The 25,699-nt window shown below is 33.3% G+C and overlaps 1 protein-coding gene across 4 annotated transcripts in view; it reads right to left on the reverse strand.

Moving 5' to 3' along the window:
* Window positions 1–25,699, reverse strand: part of Mycbp2 (MYC binding protein 2) — a 280,426-nt gene that overhangs the window by 75,130 nt on the left and 179,597 nt on the right. For 3 of the 4 annotated variants that reach the window (XM_026407493.2, XM_077795218.1, XM_077795217.1), the window contains exons 48-53: window positions 22,960–23,015; window positions 14,192–14,307; window positions 11,464–11,561; window positions 10,650–10,766; window positions 9,846–9,986; window positions 334–408 (exon numbers count right to left, since the gene is read on the reverse strand). In XM_026407493.2, coding sequence (XP_026263278.2) covers window positions 334–408; window positions 9,846–9,986; window positions 10,650–10,766; window positions 11,464–11,561; window positions 14,192–14,307; window positions 22,960–23,015 — 603 coding nt within the window. The remainder of the gene's footprint in view (window positions 1–333; window positions 409–9,845; window positions 9,987–10,649; window positions 10,767–11,463; window positions 11,562–14,191; window positions 14,308–22,959; window positions 23,016–25,699) is intronic. The other variant, XM_026407494.2, reaches the window with a different exon arrangement.

Genomic DNA, 25,699 nt, shown 5'->3' on the forward strand with positions numbered 1-25,699 from the left:
CAGAAAAATGGAAGCACCATAAGGTCATGGCACTACCAGCTAAATTAGTTAGTTCTATAAAAGTAAACTTGGAGGTAACTGTTGGTGAAGTCAGTCATGAAACTGTAAACATAGCAACTCTGAAGTCACATGGAAATGTCACTTTCACTAATAGTACATCTATTGATGAAAATAGAGGGAAAACTCAATTGTAGCCCTTCATGTAAATCTTTTTAATTTTTTGTTAGCAATTTTTATTAATCCTAAGCAAAACCTTCAAAGATACAATGAAAAATTTGTTGTACATGCTGAAATACCTGAATAATGTATGATTGTTCCTTACAGTTAACTCACCTGGGGAAAAAAAGGTTTGGAAGTCCATGAAAATACGTCCAAATCCCTGACTCCTTGGCTAGCATTAAAGATATTCTGAGCAACAAAGTTTAAGAAAGAAAAATATCAACAAAGAAAGGGAACAGAATATCATCTACAGAAGATGTGTCACAGTAACAACATTTTTCTGTACTCTAGCATAAATACTGAAATATAATTTTTCTAAAGGGAAACTGAAGCCACCTGAGTAAACCACACACCAAGGAAATTCTGAAAAATAAGTTTTTGTTAAAAAGCTCTCCATAGATATAGTGTGTCATGCCATTTACTAAAATTAAGGGTTAAGACATTGTTTATAAAGTTTGAGACAGTCAATGCAAGAAGACAACCCTAACACTCCTTAAGTGAGGATATTATTATGAATAATAACGAGAGTATATAGTGTTATGTGAAGTAATAATCACGTTTTTGGGTTATTTTATTTTATTTGATACTGAATTGAACTCAGAGGCACTTTACCACTGAGCACATCCCCAGTCCTTTTTATTTTTTGAAACAGCATCTCACTAAGTTGCTGAGGCTGGATTGAACTTGTGATCCTCCTGCCTCAGTTTCCTGAGTTGCTGGATTACAAGTGTGTACCACCACGCCGGTTTATTACTTTTTAAAGTACAAAAAAAGAAAAAGTAAAACGAAACAAAAAAACCTAAATAATTTTTCAATTTTTTCCCTTCTATGAATTAAAAAAAATGATTTTGAAATGTTTTTGAAAGCTATTAGAAAATTTGTTAAGAAAAGCATAAAGGAAGATATAATCTGAATCTTTTATCAAAATACAGATCTACTTTTCTCCATCTCGAAAGCACTCAGTATCTCTATGTTAAAGTCCAAAAATATTTGTTAAAGAACAAACAATTCACTGTAACACAATTCCAGAAAAATAAGTATTTTCACAATGACTATTCAAATAATACACATTTTACATAGATATATTATACTATCAATCTATATTTACCTGATCTGAAACTAAAATCTGTTTAGCGAGTAGCCACTGAACAATTTTATGCTTATGTAATTACTGTGATAAATGGTTATTCTGGACCCAAAAAAGGATGTTAAAAATACTATCATCATCTAAGTCTTCAATGCAAAATAAACACCACAAATCTCAATTAATTCTAACTCATTTTAGACAATGAGAATGTATTTATTATTCTCTAGTTCTTTATTTTCCTCATGTATAAACGTGTATGGACAGCTAGAGATATATAACCATGTAAATACATATATACTAAATAAGAAATATACAACATCTAAAACAGAAAAAGAAGGACTTCTAGTAATATGCCTACAAATAAATGTAAAACAAAGTTGACACCAATACCATACCCAATCTCCCAATTTAAAATTAGATAGCAAATAAGATCCTTTCTCTTTAGGTAAAGTGGAAACACTGCAAAGCACACTAAAGTACTATTTTGCAGGGAAGAATAATGTCCTTGTTGGTTCATCCATGTACATAAGAATTTGTAGGGCATTTGCTCAATGGTTTTTAGCCTATACAGAGAATAGTAGTGCAGACCTTTTGATGTAAAATATCAATAAAGAAAGGGAACAGAATATCATCTTCAGAAGATGTATCACCATAACAACATTTTTCTTTACTCTAGCATCAATACTGAAATATAATTTTTCTAAAGGGAAACTAAAGCCACCTGAGTAAACTATAAAACAATATGGAGATTTTTTTTAGCATTTTTAACTTAAAAGCATAAGTTATTCTATTATTAAAAGCAACATGAAAAGCAATTGTTAGAAACAATGCACATGAATTTAGCAATAAAGAAACACTTTTTTTTTTTTTTTTAAACACTCATACTTGTCTTTCTTTCTTTTTCTTTTTCTTTTTGGTACCAGAGATTGAACCCGGGGATGCTTAACCACTGAGCCACATCCTCAGTCATTTTTTATATTATATTAGAGACAGGGTCTCACTAAGTTCCCAAGGCTGACTTTGAACTTGCGATCCTCCTGCGTTAGACTCGGAGCCTCTGAGTTTACAGTCACATGCCACCGTGCCCAATCTGTCTTTAATTTCAATGTGCAAATTTAACCATTTTCTGAGTCAATTAATGTACAATGATATTTGAAAGTGATATAACTAACACTGGTACTAAATTACTAATATAATCAATTTTATGTTATATGTGAATCCAAATTTGATACTTTTTTGATTTAGTGTCTAAAGTTGTAGAAAATTCTTAGTTCACACTAGATTATCTTATAATCATATTAAATTGCATTTATTAAGTACCAAATATTTGCCAAATAGAAAGCTGGAGTTTAAAAATAAAATACGTAAATAGCTTTCTTTTGAAAATTTAGAAATGTTTTAGTCTAATTATATGAACATTCATGAAAATATTAATCTCTCCAAAAATCTTAATTTCTCAGTATTAAACTGTATGAATTAGACTTCAAGTTGCATAATTCCATAGATCAATATGGACCACATATACATATCCACAATAATTAAAGTAATTTTATTCTCAAATTCTATTTCAAAGGTAGAAAAGCTCTGTCAAGAAAATTAGAAAAGGAAAGCATACTAGAAACCTAGGTAAACTAACAATACCAGATTGCAACTCCAAGCTGGTAGTTTTTTAAGGCACAGAAGACAGCAAAGAAGTGAATAATTATCACAGTGAAAATACACGATCAAACATGCCAAATAAAATTTTTTCATTGTGCTAGATAAACACAGAGTTAAAGAGCTTCCAATTTTAAAGAAAAAGAGATAAAATAACTTAGGAAAATTAAGCATAACATGTATATATAAACAATTACAGTATTATCTAACTATCTCAACCTTTTTTTTTTTGGGGGGGGGAGGTGGGGGGATTGAACCTAGAGATGGATTGAACCAGGGACACTTAAACACTGAGCCACATCCCCAACATCTCATTATATTTTATTTAGAGACAAGGTCTCATTACATTGCTTAGAGCCTTGGTAAGTTACTGGGGCAGGTTTTGAACTCATGATCCTTCTGCCTCAGCCTCCCAAACCGCTGGGATTACAGGCATGTGCCACCATACCTGGCTTCACTCTGTTTAAGAAACTTAATAATTAAAGGATGAAATGAAGCAGTTTATAACCATCTAAGGATAGCACATTTATAATGCTATATGAAATAAAGACAATACTATTAATATTTAAAAAGTTTGTGTATACACAAGTGCACAAACCTATTAACAACTCAAAACCAGGAAATATGCAGTATGTTAAAGCCATACTGTCTGGTTCTATTAGGTATTTCAAAAGAATGAAATTGAATTAAAGATAAATGTTTGCCACTTTTACTAATTCTTTGTGATTCTATAATACAGACCCAAAATGATACTTTCCCTTCATTTCTATTCCAAATCTTCAGTGGCCCAAATTTTAGATATCAGCTTTCTTTTCTTTTCTTTCTCTCTCCCTCTTCTTCTTTCTTTCATGCCAGGGATTGAACTGAGAGGCACTTAACCACTCAGCCACATTTCCAGCCCTTTTTTAAATTTTGAAACAGGGTCTTGCTAAGTTTCTTAGAACCTCATGAATTTGGTGAGGCTGAGGCGAACTTTGAACTTGTGATCCTCCTGCCTCAGCCTCCAGAGCCACTGGGATTACAGGCATTTACCACCATGCGCAGCTCAACATACTTTCTGCATGTGAATACTCGTGAGTCTAAATAGGAAGTGACTTATATAAATACATGGAGATGTTCAGAGACCCAAGTTGCTTCTTCAAGAACCTAACATTTCTATGTACACATATGAAAATACCACAGTGAATCTCACCATCATGTACATCCACAAGACACTAATTTAAAAATAACTATAAATAGCAGAAAGACCAGTAGAATATAGGGAAGGGAATGGGGGAAAGAGGAGAGAATAGCAAAGTAAAGGAAGTAGCAAGGACTAAATTAGAACAAATTATGTTCCTATATTCCATGTTTTTATCATATGTCAAAATAAATCCTAATGTTACATATAACTAAAAATAATTAATAAGAATAAACAAATAAAAAAATAAGACAACAGCATTTAAAATAGAATCAAATAAAATTCCTAAATAAATGAGAACACGATTCCAGTAATATGTAATACCCTCTATGATATACCAACTATTACATACATATTTAGGCAAGATAAAAAAAGAATTTAGATAATATAGAAATTATAAACAAATCTTACATCACTTCTAAAGATAGATCCCCAGCTTTCCTTTAGGTAGTCAAATGTTTACCATGTCATGTGGATAACTGGTTCTCTTTTTTAACTCATATTTTCCAAGAGGTATGAAACTTTCTACTAGCTTATATTTTGTAGCTTTCAAATCATAAGAATTTTAATTAAAAAAATCAACATTCCCCAGATATGCTTTCTCAGATGGACTCGTTTACCTTCAATAAATCTCTGGGTATCCATCTTCATTCATTCACTAAAATTATAAGTATTCATATTATTTAATTTGGCAGTTCTAGCCAAAATAATGATCTTTATAGCTACATAGCTATTTACCTTATTCATTTAAAGCTATACTTATACTTATCTCTTTATAAGGCATATTAAAATAAAACTATGAGCTTTGAATAAAATCAACTGGGTTCCAATACCAGTTCTATTCTTTTCAACTTGGGATCTTAGGTGACTAATTATCTTTCCTCATTGGAAAAATGAGAATAATACCCTAAACATCACAGGGTCACACTGAGAATTAAATGAGACAATCAAGGTGAGGAGCATGTGTTAGGAATTACTTAAAGCAGCAAGATCACACCCCGAATGAAAAGAATTCAAACTAGATATAAACAGATGTTGAAAAGATTCCATCAGTAAATATTTAACACTTTGGGAAAAAACAAACAAACACTTGATGAAGAAGGAATCTTTTATTAGCTCTTATTCTGAAGGAGGTTAAAAATGGAAATAAAAGGTACATGAATACAAATGGGCTGAAGGTGAGAAAAACAAACTAAATATAATGAGTAGCTGGAGAAAGAATTAAGCCTCTTTTACTTCTACAGACTTAGTGCTAGCTGGAAAGGGTGAGGGAAACTCAATTTCCCCATCATTTATCTGCTTTCCACCACCAATCCTTTGCTTCATCCATATCAATTATTCATCAGTTCCCAAGCATATCATGTCTTTTTAATTTTGAACATTTGATTCTCTGTCTAGACATTTCTTCATTTTTTTCCTGGCAGCTTTTCTTCAAGTCTACTTCAAATGTTACCTTCTGAGTTAAGCTATTCTTCAACTTACCACAAGATGACTTAATTATTTGAATACAAGATACCTACTATATTATGTAGTAAGTACCCCAAAAGCAAGAACTGCACCAATTAAAGACTATAGTATTTCGGGAATTCCAGAGGAGAAAAATCAACTAGAACTATATATATATATATATATATATATATATATGCCAAAGCATTCTAAATAAATAAAATAACAAAACAAAGACTCTAAGACTCAAAATTGAAAAGTGTGTTTTTTTGTCCTAAAAAGAACAAAACATTCCAACATATAATTAATGTCCCACAAAGGATTTATATTTTTATCTAATTAACTCTATTCCCACTGACTCAAAAAATGTTTTGAAAATACAGTCATAATATAAATGTTTAATGTTATTTAATCTCTAAACAAGAACATTACTAAGTGCTAAAACAGTGAAAAGTCTCATTTGAACTAAAGTAGGACTCTAATAATTCTAAGTGAAGTAATGGTGTTTAAACAGGACTACTATTAAGCAAGCCAAAATTTAGCTAAAGTATGTATCCTCAATGGACACAAAAGTTCTAAAATACAATAAAATAATATAACAAAATAAGTATAAAACTTAATCTAAATTGGTTATTTATGGTAACTTTGTTTTTTAAATACTTCATTAAATATTCAGTTACTGTTCAGATTTCCAGTCCCTACCCCCATGTCCCTCCTACAGTTTGCTTGCAATAGGATCCAAGCAAGGTATATGCATTGATGTGAATATAAAATTGTTTTAACTAGAAAATGTTGAAAAGCAAGTGTAAAATTGCTGAAGGCAACTTTTTAGTACTTTTGCATCCTTTTAAGTTAGTGGCATTGGTCCTTGATTGTTTCTTGATATTTTTCTATTGTTAGAGAATTATAATTATCAATGATGATCATAGCTCATTTACTCACAAACGGGCTGAAGTAAGAGGAGAGAACAGATGAAAAGTGTTTTTCCAGCCATCAATGTATCAAGAGATACAAAGAAACAGTTAATAAAATGTAATTATTTAGCTATATTATTTCCTTCACTGGATGAGATGGAATCATGATTCCTTTTGTGCTCATGTCTAGCCCTGCAAACAAAATCTTGGAAAACTAAACCTGTTGCTGCATTTGTCAGGCCTCTCTGATTGGGTGGGCCTTCATCTAATGCCTTCACTGAATCAACTTTACAGTAGACCTGTTTGAGGATCTGTTATGCCAGTTAATCTTGCCACACTGTATCCCCTCTGTCATCTTTGATCACTAACCAAAATTTAAGTCCTTAAGTTATCTACCTGTTCACTCACTTTATAGCAAAACTTCTCTGTGTCTCCTTGATTCAAAATCAATGACTCCCATCCCTCCCATGACTTTAAACTGTGTTCAAAGGGACTCTTCTTCCAACAGTAAATAATTTACTTTCATCTTTATCCTTGCAGTACACACTGGTGTGTCTTCATGTCTATGCAAGTGATCTTCCAACTGTCTAGCCTTTTATCTGTAGACTGAGGCAATTCCAGTGACTTTCACTTGCACCACACTTCAGACAGCAACCTAATTGAACTTTCATCCATTAAATTTCTTAATCTATGAAATCAAAGACAAATTTACTTCATCATGCAAACTGCCTATATCTTTCCAGCTTTTTAACTACAGTGCACCTAAGACATTTTTAAAGAATTTTATTAAGTCCTCCAAGTCCCTGGGACCCTCCATTTGTTCTTTCCCATACTAAATTAGGCTAAATTCCAATTCCACAGTTGGTTATCTTAATTGCATCAATCAGTTATTAGCAAGCCCTTTTAGTCCCTAATTTTTAGTCATAACATTCCAAAATATTCCAACCAATACTATAATCTGCTCTTTGAAGGCTACATTAATTCTGGACATTTAGGATTATGGGAGAGGGAAAGGGATGTCTGGATTGGGTCCATACAATGGTCTCACTGAACTCCTAGTGGCCTAATAATTCTTTACTTGTTTTTGATCAAATACCTCTACTGTTTCTCTCTACTATTTCAAATCTTCACTGCATTTTAAATTCCCTAACTTCACTCATTCTTACCTGATGATTTTCCTTTCTTTATTTTAAAAATTGTGTTCTTCCTCAATCTATCCCCTCCCTCCCTCCCAATTTGTCTATTACCATAAATATCCCATTTTCCTTTACAGAAATAAACTTTCCAAATGTGCCCTTAATTCTATCTCTTCCTTTTTTCACTATTCTAATCTATAACTGTATATTCTCACTGTAATACTGGTGGTCTTTGTTTTAACTTTTAAGGATCTCAAAATACGAACCTGAAAAATCTCAGCATTTTTAATATTCTTATTATTATCAGACACCCTGAGAATATTTACATTAAAACCCAACTTATGCAATTCCTCAACAATACAAAAAAAGCCAGAAAATAAAAAAGGCACTTTATCATTTTGTTTTCTTTAATATTCTACATCTAGAACTTTTAAATATGTCAGTGAAACTCCTCATTCACATTCCAGTGAAAATCTTCAACAAGTTTATGGAGTATGGATCACTCCATTTAGCTTCCTCTTTTATCTGATATTGTTCTTTTCTCCCTGACTTTAAGGGAGACGGTATACTACAAATTGTGATAGAATAGCCCAAAATGAATTCAAGGGCTCTAGAATTTCAACACAGAACTTCTTGCTCTCCCCTTCTACCTTTGTTATTCTCTTGCTTTATGTATGTGGATACTTCCCTCTTTCAATGATATCTCCTCAAATTAGCAAACAAAGGAATTAGGAAGAAAATATTGAAGTGGGATAGGTAAGAAAGATTATATAATCTAGTAAAATGCTTTAGTACGAAATAAGAAAATTTTCTTTAAAAAACAAACCCAAGTCCAAATTGGCCAAATTAAAAAAAAAACTGTTATAGTATTCTTATTTAATATACCCTTTTCATAATCCTGAGGACTATCTGGTTATAATAATTGAAAATGGTTGGGGCTGGCATTGAGTCTCAGTGATAGAGTGCTTGCCTGGCATGAGGCACTGGGTTCGATTCTCAGCACCACGTATAAAAAAAATAAAATAAAAAAGGTCCATCAATAACTAATAGAAATATTTTTAAAAACCAAGCAAAAAAAGATAATGGTTTATAACTACTTAAAGCCAACTTTTTAATCATAGATGTTATAGAATTATTATTTACTTTCCAGAGTCATTCATCTTTTTTTTTGTGTGTGTGTAGTGTTGGTGATTGAAACCAGGGCTCATTGCGAATGCAAGGCAAGTACTGTATCAACTGAGCTATATCCCCAGCCTCAGAATCATTCGTCTTTTCCAGGGAGTCAAAATTGTTTTCATTTTCACTGTAGATGCAAACCTAAGAAAAATCTAATACCTGATCTATTTGCTTAAAACTTAACTCATCAGCTTAACCTCGGTTAAGCAGTAGGCCAACACTCTAAACTTTCTTCATCAAATGGCTAATGTTTTTTTCTCCACTGTGCTGTTATTAAATATGTACAAATAACATAAAGTACCAATATTTTCTTACACAAAGAAGCATCCTATAAAACCATTGCTTTGAAAAACATTATTATGGGCTATCAAGGAGAGAAACAAATACAATATATTGAATGGTTGATATAATAAGCTAACACTGACTTTGAAGAAATTCAACTGTTTAAATACTAAGGTGATCTTATAACCAATGGTTCTAACCAGAGGTTCAATGAATTTTCTCAGAGATGAGGATTTAGATTTCAATACCATTACAAGTGTATAAACCCATCTTATGTTAACGTAATAGTATTGTAAGCCAAAGAAGAAAAGATTCAAAGTTAAACATAATACAAAGAAATGACTGCAAAATGTCAACATAACATACACTTTACAAACATTTATACCTGTTTCTGAATGAACAGTAATTCTAAATTCTTAAATTTTAGTTTGGAATTCATTCAAAATAGTAGTGTAAATAAGAAAGGGAAAAATGCATCTACTCTCATTCATTATCTCTCTGAAAGAAATTCAGTAAGCCTATTTTAAATTTACTACCTCCTGTTGGTGATGAATCAAAATAATCATTAAGGACCTTAACCTTGCCAAATTTTACTTTCATTAGACAAAAGCCCTGAAGAATTGAAACACTTCTAAAGTCAAAGTTACTTAATTGTTGGTTACCTCAGAACTGAAAAGCCTTAATTAAAGAAAGCCTGTAATGAGGACAGACTGTACCTATGATGTTGTTTAAAAGTACTTTTTACTTACGTCAACTGGGACCAGAAGGCTCTTGCCAAGATGTTGATTAAATGAAAGGCACCAGGCTTCAGTGTAACCATTCATGTTAGGAACATACTTCTTTATTGTATCATCATTCAGTCTCAGCCACACACCATCATCATTGTGGATCTAAGGGAAAGAAGCAACAGAAACAAGCCATGCCCTCCTGTCACTCCTATAGGGGTAGCAAGGACTGAAAGACTTCGAAGTAGGCATAAAGTGGTAGAAACAGATTAGGCATTTAGTTTTAGAGATCCTCTAAGGAAAAAAGCAAGGAATGCCACAGTAGTATAATCCCTAGTGTGAGACTGAAAAATACAATTTTGCTTAGGAGTAAAAAACTAAAGGAAATCACACTTAAAGATAAATAGCTTAAACAGTAAAATCAGATGTCTTCCCAAAGAACTAATTAATTGGTTGTATTACCAGAAAAATGTAATATGTACCAACCAAAGTTAAAGTAATACAAATAATATGTTTAAAAAATATTTCAAAACTTAATGAAAAACAATTATACCCATTTTCAGTGAATACTTATATAGGTTCTGATTACTATGTCTAATTGAGTTCTTATTATGTTCAAAATATAATTTTAGCTATGTTTTTATTGATAAAAGAAAAAAATTCAAATGTCTGAAACTCCATGGACACATACTGCAAAACAATTTTCAAAAGATTCTCACACTGCTTAAAACACATTTTAACAGAAAACTTTGTAGCCTTACTATTCTGCAAACAATGCAAAAAAAAATCTGTCCAATATTTATTACTAAGAGTTTCTTTATGAATTACCTCATCAATGAAAGTGATAGTTCCATTGACTTTCACTATGCCTATCTGCTCACTCTGAAGGGAAGGGTGGCTCCGGATGCGGAGCCCAGCACTATCCTTGGCCACAAATTTTCGAACCTGAGAAAGGCAAAAATATTTAGTAAAACAGGAAAAACATAGAAGAGAGATTTCATAAGGAGTAAGAGATAAAATTAAACAGATTTAAAAGTACTATAATTTTGAGAAATTTTTCAAAATTGCGTATAGCTGTGAACATCTTCAAATAACAGATTACTTATGAAATTATAAAAATGAAATCTTGATACATATTGAAATGTATATGAATGGAAAAAAACTTAAGAGAATTATTAATATATATTTAGAATTTCCTTTCTAAATTTTAAATACATATGACCAAAATGTTAAAAGATACCTTTTTAGAAAGGTAGCATATAAAATGTTTCCTTTCTAAAAATTGGTTTACTAAAATTCCTATATGTATTCTTTGGATGTTAGGAAATTAATTGTTCTTTTAAGGGCAAAAGACATTGCAAATTTTACATTTAATTTCAGTAAACTTTTTGTTAATTGTAAACTTTCAGTAACAGAAAATACACAATGATTATTACAGCATTACATACAAAAACCCCAAAGCACAGGTTTTATAATTTAAAATAATTACCATGTAACACTCTCCAAATTTATTTGAGATATTTAGAATTCAAATGCTAAAGTCAATCAGTAAAATATTAGATATTTCATGGCCATTTTGAAGTATCAAGGAAATACTTAAAAAACCTGTGCCCTATTCAGCTTGGACTTCATCTACCCTAACCTTATTTGGTTGAGGTTCAGCCTTTGGCTTGACCAACTGAGTTCCTGGTGGAATCATCCCTTTTGGTGGGTCTTTTACTTTTACTTCAAGGCCAGCATCTGTAAGAAAAGGAAGGCAGCTAAAACATTTGACAAAAAAACGAGAGGAAGGATCTTTCAACTCAACCTTATAAACACTCACAAGCTATTTTAAACAACAAAAACAAATGTCTCGATCTGTCCTTTTAGGATGATTGGTGATTGAACAAGCTAAAAAAGAGAAATATTTAAAAAATGGACCAGAGCTTCCAAAGTGGCAAGATACAAAGTTTTCCTCAGGGCTTCAAGCAAAAATGGGGTTTCCAGTGTTTAACTTAAACATATGAAATGATACTGAAAATTCAGAATAGCAATAAAAATAAACCTTGTACGATTAAATATTATCTGACAAGAGCACCCATTACTTTTACCAGTCACTTCTGCTGCTGACAGGCAGTACAGCATGCCTGACAGCATAAGAGACAGGCAGACTGCACAATACAGCATGGTGGTTGAAAGCTCAGTTCTTGCTCTAGATTGCTTGGGTGCTCCAACATTTGCCACTAATTTATAACTCTCAGTGTCCGATGTTACCATCTCTGAAATGGAAATAGTAATAACACCTATTCACTGAGCTGTTATAAAAATTAAATAATTTAAAATACATAAGGTATATGCAGAACAATGTAGGTATATTAACTATCCAAAAATGTTAGCTTTTATTATAATCATTCCAATGAATTATCATTTGTCCTTATCTATCATTGAGCAAGATCCTAGTCTATTGACAGTTTGGGAGAGAGCTGAGTTAGGAAGAGTATGAAAATTGAGTGGAGAAGAAAATGGATAATTCTGGATAGGTAGTAGCATACACTTGTAATTCCAGTGACTTGGAAGGCTAAAGCAGGAGAATCACAAGTTCAAGGCCAGTCTCAGCAATTTAGCAAGGTCCTAAGTAACTTAATGAGGTTGTCTCAAAATAAAAAATAAAAAGGGTTGGGGATATAGATCAGTGGTAAAGCAAAGTGCCCCCTGGGTTCAATCCCCAGTACAGGAGGGAAGAAAAAAAAAGAAAGAAAGAAAGAAAAAGAATAATTTTAAGTAAATACAAATCTCTTTCTTCAGGTTCATTCTAAAAAATAAATCAGTTTCCTTTACTCCAATATTAGATAAGATTTAAAAACTCAACCTACTGAAATTTTAATAATATTTGCAGAGAAAAAAATTCTTTATGAAATTACTCTTTACTACCATGGTTTTTAAATTCCTGTTCTAATTTGTACCTCTCATCTGTCACTACTTATATTCTAATACAAATGATTTTTGTTTGCTTGTTTTATCTCAGCAATCTTCACCAAACAGTTAATATTGGAGAGAATTGTACAATAATATTTTGCTCAGAATCAGCATGTTTGCAAAACAAAAGGCATTATGGATATGCAGCAGCAAAGTCTGTGGATAAAAAAAAATTCTGGGGTGGTATTATTTTATATGTCTGATTCTATACAGTTATACTAATATATATTCTATATACATCAATGTAATGTACCTCTTTAACTCCACTGCAAAAACAAATTGCTTAAAGACAGGGATTCCCAAAGGAAATCATTTTAGAATTACAGTCATCCCTGGTGTCTGATGAGGATGGGTTCCAGGATCCCCCTCACCTACCAAAATCTATGGATGCTCAAGATCCTTATATAAAATAGTACAGTATTTGCATATAGTCTATTTACATTCTCCTGTATACTTTAAATCATCTCTAGATTACTAATTTAATACAAAATAAATGCTATGTAAACAGCTATTGTATGTATTGTTTAGGGAATAATGACAAGAAAAAAGTCTACACATATTCATTATAAATGCATTCCCCCCAACCTCCCAAAATTATCAATACACAACTGGTTGAATCTACAGCTGTAGAACCCAAAGACACAGAAGACTGACTGGATTCTTATCTCTGACCTCTCTCCCTCTTTTCCATAGGTAAGAGATCCCACTGGTTTAAATAAAAACAAGATTCTTAACTTTAGAACTTCTCAGAATTCCTAATATGTTGATGTAAATCATGTGATTGTCTATGGTGAAATTATGATATACTAGATTTTCTGATCATAGGAGTTCCATTTATTGAGCAGTGTCATAAAGGATAGCGTTTTAAGAAACTGACATTGATAAACACTTTTAAAAAAAAATCTACTATTATCCTATCACACAGGGAGTTTAAAAATTAAGATTCATTTCCCTTCCAAAATTAATGTTTTTCAAAGCTAATGGCAGATAAAGAAAATTCATTCATTCAACAATATTTACTAAGTAGTCACTATATGGCTGTTACTGATCTAGAGTGGGAAATCCATGGGTAAACAATAGGGTTTCTGCTCACATCCAGGAAAGGAAGAAGGCAGACCATGATTGGTAGACAGGTTATGCATATGATAATACAGCAACATGGAGGGCATCACAACCTGACTGGCACATTGGGGAAAGTAAGGAAGAAGTCATGAGGGCTATAATACTTGAGCGTAATTTTAAGACCTTAGGAATGCACTAACTACATACTCATTATAAAGGACAAAATGAAGACATATAAAAGTTATGAAACCTATACATGTGTATAACAAAAGTGTCAAAACTACAATGAAGGAGGATTTTGAGTCTAGTTCTTTTCACTAGATAACTTATAACTTAAATATATACACATATACCTATTTCAATGCCATCAATGGTAACATGAATAGTGTAGAGTCCAATAGCCCCTGGAGTCCAATTTGCACAATAAGTACCATCATTATTGACACGAATCAGCATATTTTCACTGGGCCTGAAAAAAATTAAGAGGGATATTGGAAAATTTACTTTTGATTAAACAACTGAGATCACTATGATATTACAGTAAACATTTAATTTTGGTTGGCATTTTCAATACTGACTGGCAAGCCTGCTACAGTATTTCCCCACCCCTGACAATTGAAATTTTTCTTTCTCACTTCAAAACTCCATCACCCTTCTTCCCTACTTGCAGTTGATTATGACCTCACCTTTTTCTTCAGTAAAGAAATGATACAGATACAAACCTTCAGGTTTCAATCAGATTATTAAACCTGCTTCCTCTCACGTTCTCTCCTGTTTCAATGAAAGAAGCATCCTAGACCTTATCCAAAGCCAGCCCCTTTACTTGAACTGCCAAACTTTTTCCCTCAATACTTCCTTGCTCCAATTACCTTGCTCCTTCTCCCATGCATTTTCAATTTTTCCCACTGTATTGGATCATTTCTATTAGCATACAAAAAACTTGAGAATTTCCTATTTAAATTTTTTTATTGCTTTATAATAGTTATATATAAGATTAGGATTTATTTTCACATAATTGTAAATGCAGGTAGTATAGTATGCTCCAGTTAAGTCCCCTTACTTATTCTTAACCTCTGTACAGCCCTCCACATTTCTTTTCCTCTACTGACTTATTTATTTACATTTTCTTTTAAAAATTAATATCTTGTAGATATACACGGTGGTGAAATTCACTGTAGTACCTCTGGAAAGTTATATAAGATTCATTCCTCTGTTTTTTCCTTACCCCATCTCTTCTCTCTGCCCCTTAATCCCCTTCTCCTACTCACCTAACCTTTCTGTCATTTTGACGGAACTCTCCCCCCATTTCTTTTTTCTCTCTCTTGTCCCACCCTAATTTTGGACTACCTTCCCCATATCAGAGAAAACATTTGATCCTTCACTTTCTGAGTCTGACTTATTTCATTTAGCATTATAGTCTCCAGTTTCATCCATTTACTAGCAAATAACATAATTTCATTTTCATACTTGAGTAATATTCTATTGTGTGTATATACACCATAATCTTCTGCTGATTTTGGTGTTAGTTTCTTCTTCTTTTTCTAAGGTCTTGAGATGTACTGTTAGAGTATTTATTTTGCAACTTTCTGTTTTTTAAATATATAAACTAAGTGCTATAAAATTTCCTTTTAGAATTGCCTTTGTACTATTCCAGAGATTTTGGTATTATAATATCACTGTTTTCATTTGTTTTGTAAGATTTAAAAAATTTTTCCTGATTTCTTTTACTATCCATTTGTTATTCAAAAGTGTGTTATTTAATCTCCACATATTAAAGTGGTTTCTGTTTTCATCTTGCTGATTTCTAAATTCATTCAATTATGGAAGAAATTATCTCTATTTTTTTGTATTTGTTAAGATTTGATCTTTGACCTAAAATAAAGTCTATTTAGAAAATGTTTCATGTGTTGCTGAGAAGAAAGTGAATTCAGTCATTAAATAGTGAAATATTATATAGATGTCTGTTAGGTCCATTTGATAAGTAGTATTTTTTAGTTCAGAAGAATCTTTTTTTTAATATTTATTTTTTAGTATTTGGCAGACACAACATCTTTGTCTGTATGTGGTGCTGAGGATCGAACCCGGGCCGCACACATGGCAGGCTAGCATGCTACTGCTTGAGCCACATCCCCAGCCCCTAGTTCAGAAGAATCTTTACTTAGTTTTTGTCTGTATGATCTCTCTACTAATGAAAGAGGTGTGATTCTTGATATTTAGAAGAATTTATGTACGTAGAAGCTACATTGTTTGGGGATAAACATTTATAATCATTATTTCTTGTTGTTGGATGATTCCCTTAACAGTATGAAGTGACCTTGTCTCTTCTGATTGAGTTTGTCTTGGAGTCTACCTTGTCTGATAAAGTAGCTATCCCTGCTTGCTTTCAGCAACGATTGGCATGGTATATCTTTTCCCATCCTTTCACTTTCAGTCTGTGAATGTATGTCTGCAAGGTGAGTTTCTTACATCCTATGTTTGGCTGATTGGATTGAAAAAGAGATGTAATCTAAGTCTTTTGACGTACATTCAATATTTTCATTCAATATTATTATACAGAGGTGATTCTTACTTCCTGTCATTGGATTTATTTCAAATGTTAAGATTCAGATTTGATTCTCCTTCAATTGACTATTCTTCTAATGCAATGCATTCCAATGTTAGTTTTCATTATAATTCTCCATTTCTTCTTGATGAAGTATTTTGTTGAGTATGTTTTGTAGTGCAGGTTTTGTGGTTATGACTTTCAATTTCTATTTATTGTGGAAGTTTTTTTATTTCAACCTCAATTCTGGCTATAGTAATCCTGGTTGGTATCCATTTTCTTTTAGAGGTTGGTATACATTATTCCAAGCCCTCCTGGCTTTTATGGTCTGGGTTGAGAAGTCAGTTGAGATCTGAATTGGTTTCCTCTAAATGTGACTTGCTGTTTTTCCCTTGTGGCTTTTAAAAGTCTATCCTTATACTGTATATTAGGTATCTTCATTATTATTGTGTTGGAGAATATATATACTGTCTATTTGAAGTTTTGTATGTCTCTTATATTTGAATTACCACCTCATTCCTCATATTTGGAAAAATTTCCAATATTATTTCATTGAAAAGTTGTGCATCTTTTTAGTTTGTTTTTGGAAACTTTCATTTACTCCAATGATTTGGTCTTTTGATGGTGTCCCAAATTTCTTAAAATATTTTGGTCATGGTCTCTTAACATCTTTTCTTTATGGTCAACTTGATTTTAAAGATTATATACTTTGTCTTTAAGGCCTGAAAATCTATCTTCAAAGTGGTTTAATCGACTGGTGAGGCTTTCCAATGAATTTTTAATTTGGTTTATTGAGTCCTGATTTCCCAGATTTGTGTCTGGTTCTTTCTCAGGATCTATGTCTCTTTATTGAAGTAATCTTCATTTCCTATATTTTCTAATTTCACTCTATACATCTTCTTTTAGCTAACTGATCATTTTAACCAAGAATCTTCTAAATTCTGTATGAGACATCTCCTTGACTGTGGTATCTATGGAGTCAGTGTTATGGACTGTCTGGGGTAGTTTGTTCCCTTGCTTTTTCATTATGTTTGTATGTCTACCCATTATTAGGATATAACCATCCTATTTTAAGCAAGCAACTATTTTGTGGGATTTTCCCTCTTAGGAGCCCTGGATTGAGTAAACAACCAAGTATTGGTAGTTTAACTCAATGTGTGGCCTCTGATAACTGCAGTATCAGTACCACTCTGAGAGCAGTTACTGATGCTATTTACTGAAATCACTTAAGAGCCAAGCCACATACTATTCAACCTTATGAAAAGAACAGGCAAGAAGGATACAGACCAAGGTAAAAAGGAGACAGAAATTAATGGGAGGGATTTGAGGCAATAGTAAACAGTGTAAGCATGAGAACAAAGAGAAAGAAGAGCAAGTACAAACCAGAGCTAAGAAAATACAGCTAGAAAAAATGATTCCAATTAATGTGTTTAAACCATTAGAAGAAATACATTCAAATGGGTTGAAGGTGCAAAGTTGGCTATTAGGGTAACAACTATCAATCAAAACAAAGAATAGTTTAGGTCTGGGATTGTAGCTTGCCTAGCATGTGTGAGGCACTGGGTTCAATTCTCAGCACCACCTATAAACAAATAAAGGTTATTCAACAACTAAAAAGCAATTTAAAAAAAAAGAATAGTTTCTAAAATCAAAGCTGACATTACAGTTATTTACAGTAAACCATATCAAGGCAAAGAAAGTTCTTATTAAATCTTGGTTTGGGTTTCATTAGGGTTTGGGATGTTTTGAGGATGTCCAGCAGTCTTTTTGAATTCCTCTAGCAGTGCTTGGATGCAGGAGCTACTTTCCTAGTTGCTATAAACCTCTCACTAGCCACTACTGGTTTGTCAGTTCAGGGGCCTGGAACTGACTACTCAAAGGGTGCAGTATTGTGTCTGTTTGTTGTTTTTGTTGTTTGTTTTGTTTTCCTTATTGTGTGCTGGAGATAATGATGTAGGTCTCTGGATTATTGCTGTATATCTCTTTCGTACCAGCTCTCTCCTACCAGATTCTTTTCAAGGTGGTGTAGAGCCTAGTGGCTGTCTATAAGCACCAATCACAGGGTTGTGGGTTCTACATGGGTGATCTGTGATGGAGTCACTCCCCTTTGGGGATGCAGCTCACTGGGGTCCTTAATATTGAGTAGGATAACTTAGGATAACTTAGCTGGTTCACTTAGGTTCTATGTTCCACTGCCCCAGGTTGGGTATAGTGGATGCTGCTTTCCTCTGCTGTCTGTGGCTGAGGCAGTGCCCAACCAATGTTCCACAAGTGTCTAGAGACACATCTGTGGTGTTCACAGGTCAGACTTTGTGCCATGGTTATTTGCTGCCTCGTACCAGGAGAATTTTGGCTTCAACCAACCTCCCACTGGTTATGATCTGGGCCCAAACACCTTCCCTTTAAGTTTTATAAGACTCATATAATTTCTGCTGGCTGCTGCAAAGATCTGGACAGACCAGCTTTGTTGCTGGATATCCAGGCTGCTTCCCTCTGGGACAGGCCTCACATAAAACTGTGGCAAGAATCCGGGGGAGAGGCCCTCTAGATTTCTTAGGACTCAGGCAATTTCCCCAATAGCAGTCTTAAGGGTTTCCTTTTTTTTTTTTTTTTTTTTGGCTTGGGGCCAAAACTGTATTCTGGCTTGGATGAGAGCTCTTATTTCCCACCACTGAAATTTGCAGGCCACAGATCTGTCTCTATTCTGGCTTGCAAAGGCACTAATCAAGTGCCTGGAGCTCTCCCTTTCAGCCAGGGGTTGATGGAGTGGGTTCTACTTCTCTGCCCAGGGTTCCTCGATGCGTCAGAGTGCTTTTTCTCTGCCAGGGCTCTTCCAGATGGTCCTTTCCTGCCTGTGTTCCAGGGATGTTGCATGAGGCACTCCTTCCCTGCCTGGGCCCTTTTTTAGGGCTGCATGGAGTGCTCCTTTCTCATTCCTAAGGAAACTGAGTGGGGTGCTCCTTCATTGCCTGGGCTTTTGCAGAAGCTGTGCAGGGTACTCCTTCCCTTCCTGGTTCCAGGTCACTACCAGTGCTTTTGCAGAGGCTGCATTAAGCCCTCCCTCCCTGCCAGCTTTCACGTGGGATGCTGTATGGGGGTGTTGGATACTACGCAGAAGGCCCCTTCCCTGCCTGGGCTCGTACAAGATTATTTAAAGGGTGATTGATCAGTTGTGTGTTACACAACAAGGCTGCAGATTTCCAAGCTGCTTGGAAATGAAATGAAAGCAAAGGTCATTTCTGCATTTAAACTGCTTGACCTGGTATGAGAACACCTTTGCTGTTAATACATTTTAAAATGTTTTTTTCCCCAAATATTGTTAATAAGGGGTGAGGCTTAAGAGTTTTTCCATTCTCTCTTTCTCTTTCTGGTGTCCCTCCCTCCTTCCCCCTCCCTGATCTAGGTTCAGGGTTAGGGAACTCTGATCTTATTTTCTATGCTGGTAACCCATCTTCTAGGCTCTCCAGGTCTCAATCTTTGTAATATTGAATCTTAAGAGTATTTATTCTGTCATCCTTCTCTGATTTGCTGATCCTTCTCTGTATCCTTTCTGAGTTGTTGGGAAATCTGGAATCACTATTTGTTCCTTGATTCTCCCATCTTGACAAATCAAATACCTCTTCTTAATATTATGGTCTTCAGTAAGGTCTCTTAGGTCTTCTCGCGTTTATATCAAAATTTATCTAAAGAATGTCCACAATTACCTTCTTCATTTTTTAAAAAAATTTCCACTTCCACAACTTACTAGGTTTTTTGATCCCAACACTGCAATACAATTGCTGATATCAAAGTCACGAATGCCCATCATGTCTCTGAATGTAATGGTCATTTTTTCCAGGCAATCTCTCAGTAGCATTTGATAGTTGTCAACTCTTACTTTTTTGAAAAACTTCCTTCTTCTTGCTTCCGTAACTTTCTCCAAGTTTTTTTCTTTTGCTTCAATGGCCATTCTTAGTGTTGTTGGCTCTCTAATCACCATTCAATTTACAGAAAGCTCCAGGACTGGGGTCTAGGTTTTCATTTTTTTCTATACTAACTTTTCAGTAGCTAATTCATCCATTCCTCAGTGTTAAGAATCACACATATGTATAAGGACGACTCGCAAATTTATTTTTCCATGAGTTTCAAACTCTTTCTAGTTATAAGCTGCCATCTCCACTTAGATAACTAGGGATATCTTGGTGTCTCGATTTTAACATATCTAAAGAAAAACTCATTTCTCATCCATATACAACTTACAAAACAAAGTAGGAGAAATGAATGCCTGTTTTTTCCTTAGACTTTTTGATTTTCATAAAAACCATTATACTATACCATAGGCTGTAGCAATATTTTAGCCTTCTGTGCCAAAAGAGTCTTTGTTACAACTGTTTAACTACACAATTGTAGTACAAAAATTGCCATAAACAATATATAAACTAATGAGCAAGATTGTGCTCTAATAACATTTTATTTAGGAAAGCAGGCAACAGGCCAGATTTGGTTTGTGGACCAAATTGGCTAATCATAAAACTTCTGGTGAAATCAAAGAAAAACTATGATCATTTTTGATTCTTCTCTCTTTTGTCTTCTGTTCCACTCTATAAGCACGGTCTATTAGCTGTACCTCCTAGGTGTATCCCAAATTCCATCTTTAGTCTTTTTACAACTGTTCCATGATACTTAATAGTATCTAACTTATCTCTCTGTTCCCATTCTTGTACCCCTATAATTCATCTTCAGAGAACAGCCAGAATGATCTTTATAATACTACAAATCAGATGGTGTGACTTTCCTGTTTAAAACTCTCTAAGTAAATTTGATTAGAAGAAAATTTAAATTATTTAACATAGAATACTACTCCAAATGTAAACAGTGCTCCAAACTCGCCTTTATTATTCCTCCCTCTTGCTCACTTTTCTCTAGCCTCTTTTCTGTCTGTTCCTCAAAGGAATCAAGATCCATCCACTCAGGCTTTCTTTTGTTGAAAACTACTTCCCCAAATCTTTACTTGGTCAACCACCAACACTGAATTCTGTTCGTTTATGAGAGCCATAACTTAATCAGCGGATTAATCCATTTGGTTGATTAATAATTGGAATGAAATACTGTGTGATAACTATAGGCAGGTAGGGTGTGGCTAGAGGAAGTAGGTTACTGGGGACATGCCTTTGGGGATTATATTTTGACCCTGGATCTTCTCTCTCTCTCTCTCTCTCTCCTTTTTTGTTGCTATGAGCTGAACAACTTTCCTCTGCCACACCCTTCAACCATGATGTTCTGCCTCATCTCAGGCCCAAAGCAATGGAGTCAGCCAACCATAGAGTAAACCTCTAAGTTCATGAACCAAAATAAACTTTGTCTCTAAGTTGTTCTTGATAGGTATCTTGATCATAGCAAACCAAAGCTAACACAAACCCTCTAGTCAAATACAACTCCTCAAGTAGCCCTCTACTGTCATGTAATAATACTTTGACAATTTGCTTCATCTCCAACATCATTAAATAACCTTATTTATCTTTATGATTTATTTATAGTTTGTTTCTCCTTAGGAATGTAAATGCTATGAGAATCACAACCACAAATGTCACGTTCATAAAGGTACTCAAAGCCTTTCCAATAGCAGAAGCTCAACAGTTTTTAAAATGAATACATTAATTTTCTTAGATGAGACTATTTCAATTAGGTTTAAGATGCCCAATGTATACAAAAACCTGTTTAGTAGGGAAATGGTCGGCTTGATCTTATTTAACATGCTATAAATTAATACTGTTCACATATATTTTACAATTTTTTTTATTATCTACACATGACATTACAATGATCTTGGCAATTCATACATTTGTATCATTGGGGTATAATTTCTCATTTTTCTAATTGTACAGACTGCAGAATCACACTGTTCAAAAGTCACCTATATACATATGCTTCTACTCCAGCAGACATTTTATTAACTAAAGTCAGGAACAAAATGCTACTTTCATGTACCCAAAGATACAATGTACAGCACTCTGCTTTTTAGGAAAAAAGAAAACTTTCTATATTATATATTACAATTGTACTTTGCATATATACCAAAACAAAGTCAAAGTAATCTGTTGGTTTCTAGTAAAGTCATGTGATATGCAATACAATGAAGCCTATAAGTAAATATGCTTTCTCAGATTTACTTCAGAGCTTTGCCTAAATTTTATGTAAATGAACTCTCTGAAGTACCATGGATCTGCTTAAATATGAAGTTAACAGAATTAATCAGGGGTTGAAAACTTAAGATATCATAACCAAATATGAAATCTCTTCATAACTCATTGGAAGAAGAAAAGGAATAATTAAAAAACAGCAAAAAAATCAAACAAAACCCAATCAACCCCAAACAAGCCAATTAATACTTATTTTAATGAGTATTTATTGTTTCTCTAGTAGTTTTGTAAAATACTGACAGTATTCCAGTTGAATGTACACTCTGCTAGCAAATCTACACCTTATTATATGGTGGTAATTATTTATTTATGAAAGTTAAAAGTTGAAATGTAGAATTATTTTAGGTGTTAGCAGATGACAACTGACATTTTAGCTATTCTTTCAGAAAATGATCCTTACCTCTTAGGAGTTGGTGATGCAAAACGCAGCTCCTCAAATGAGTAATTTTCATAAACCTTTTGGAAAACAAACCAGTAGTAGTCATAAAATCATTAAAAACATTCTCAATCAGTGAAATGATAAAACAATTAATAAATGGTATTGAGAAAACTGGTTATCCATACAAGGAGAAAAGAAAAAAAATTCAATGACCCTACATTACATCATTTACAAAAATATTTTCCTGTTGTGTTAAAGATTCAAATGAAAAAACTTGAACAAAATATTTTAAAAAGAATATCTTTTCAGTATATTAAAATGTAGATTTGTATTAAAAATATGCTCTAGAGAAAAGGCTTCATCAAAAGGAGAGTGGATTTGTAATATATATAACCCAAATGAGATATGCATCCATAATAAAGGTCAAATCAATAAAAGAGAGAAACTACATAAAATAAAAGTGAGTAAAAATGTGGTATATATACACAATGGAATATTACTCAGCAATAAAAGAGAATAAAATCATAGTATTTGCAAGTAGAGAGATGGAGTTAGAGAAGATAACGCTAAGTGAAGTTAGTCAACCCCAAAAACCAAATGCCAAATGTTTTCTCTGATATAAGGAGGCTGATTCATAGTGGGATATGGAGGGGGAGCATAGGAGGAATAGACAAACTCTAAAAGAGGAGTGGGAGGGGAAAGGAGGGGGCAGGGGGTTAGAAATGATGGTGGAATGTGATGGACATCATTATTCAAAGTACATGTATGAAGACACGAATTGGTGTGAATATATTTTGTATACAACCAGAGATTTGAAAAATTGTGCTCTATATGTGTAATAAGAATTGTAATACATTCCACTGTCATATCTAAATTAAAAAATAAATAAAATTAAAAATTTTAAAATTAAAAAGAATGGGGGACGTAGCCCAGTGGGAAAGTACTCTGGGTTCAATCCCCAGGATCAAAAGAAAAGGAAAAAAAAAAGATTACGTACATTAAAGAGACTGGTACAATGGTACATATGCAATATGTTTTAAACATTAATGTAAAAATTTAATAAATTATATTACAAACAACAAAAAAAAGTGAGTAAATACAATTTCCAAAAGAAGAAATCTGAAAGGACAATAAATATTGAAAGTTATTTAACTAAACAACAAAATAATCATATCACAGTCATCAAATTGTGTTAATAATAATCAAATGATAGTAAATGCCTATAGTCCCACCTACACTGGAGGGTTAGGTGGGAGTTTGGGCAACATAGTAAGATATAGTCTATTAAAAACAAATGAACAAACAAACAAAAACCCAGTGCAAAAGGAAACAAGTGCAAGGATGTTTATTTCAAACAGCTTAAATTAAATGTACATCAATGGGAAAATGAACAAATTTTGGAAGAGAAATTAATGAAATATTTAGTTAAGATGAATAAACTTCAACTATCTCACTAAAACTCAAAATTAATGATGAGTAAAAATCTGGCAAAAGGATATGTAAAATCTGATATCATTTTATAAACTTTTGGGATGCATACAGAACACCTAAATATATTGCTCATGGATAAATATGTATTCAGTCACAGAACAAAAACATACAAATGTAAGGGGAATGAACACCATGACATTCAGGATAATGGTCACCTCTAAGGATGGGATGGGAGTTGATTGAGGTTTTATAAATGGCTTCAACTGTGCCTGCAAAAATCTGTTACTTAATAAAAATAGCAAAATTATTGAAACAATTATGGTGAAATGTGTAGACAAAAATGGCACATTATTCTTTATGCTTTTGTATATCTGCAACATTACCAAATTAATCATTATCTTTTAAAGTTCAGGTCAAGATTTCCAATTCCACATCTGCTTCTAACTATTATACTTATAAAGAGGAGCATATCCATTTTAAAACCCCCCTTCCTTCTCCTTATCTTTTTGTCCTCATGAAAGTAATTTAGAAATTATTTCACCTCCTTTGTCTATGCAAACATTGTACATAAACATCCTCTGCTTTATTTTCTGTGGTCCCGGGGATTGAACCCAGGGCTTCACATATTTCAGGAAAACATTGTATCATTGAGTATATTCCTAGACCAGAAAAATGCACTTTGAGTCTTTACAAATTTCGACAGGAGTCAACAGTTAGAAAACCCAGGATTCTAGATTCCCAGTAGTGTCTTCTACTCTATCACTTTCCTTTTCCTGTAAATATATATTATTAAATGTATTCATGAGAGAAGAAACTATATCTCATTTTTCCACCTTCCACAATATTTCACTCACTATTAAATGGGCACATGATGTCTACTTTCCTGAAACATGACTGAACGTCCCAAAGAGATAGTCTGGGAATGGCATTCTCTAACTGCTCTAACCAGGTGCCATTCAGAACATTCTGAAATCCTGCTCTCAGTTCTGAATTAAAAAAAAAAAATTATACAAGTGGAGGCATGTTAATAGAAAACTAAGAAGAATGATTAGGGAGAGAGAGGTTAAAAAAAAAAATCAAAAAACAAAAAAACCCAGAAAGTCAGTTCCTTAGATACAAGCTGAAATGAATGTTTAGTTTTGAATTCTTCAATAGCCAGTGGGCAGTTCATCTAAAATGCCAGCTTTTTTTAAAAATTGAATTTTTTAAAATAAATGACAGCGGACTGCATTACAATTCTTATTACACGTATACAGTACAATTTTTCTTATCTCTGGCTGTATATAAAGAATGCTGACACCAATTCGTGTCTTCTTACATGTACTTTGGA

Source organism: Urocitellus parryii, chromosome 2, assembly GCF_045843805.1.
Source record: "Urocitellus parryii isolate mUroPar1 chromosome 2, mUroPar1.hap1, whole genome shotgun sequence".
NCBI lineage: Eukaryota > Metazoa > Chordata > Mammalia > Rodentia > Sciuridae > Urocitellus > Urocitellus parryii.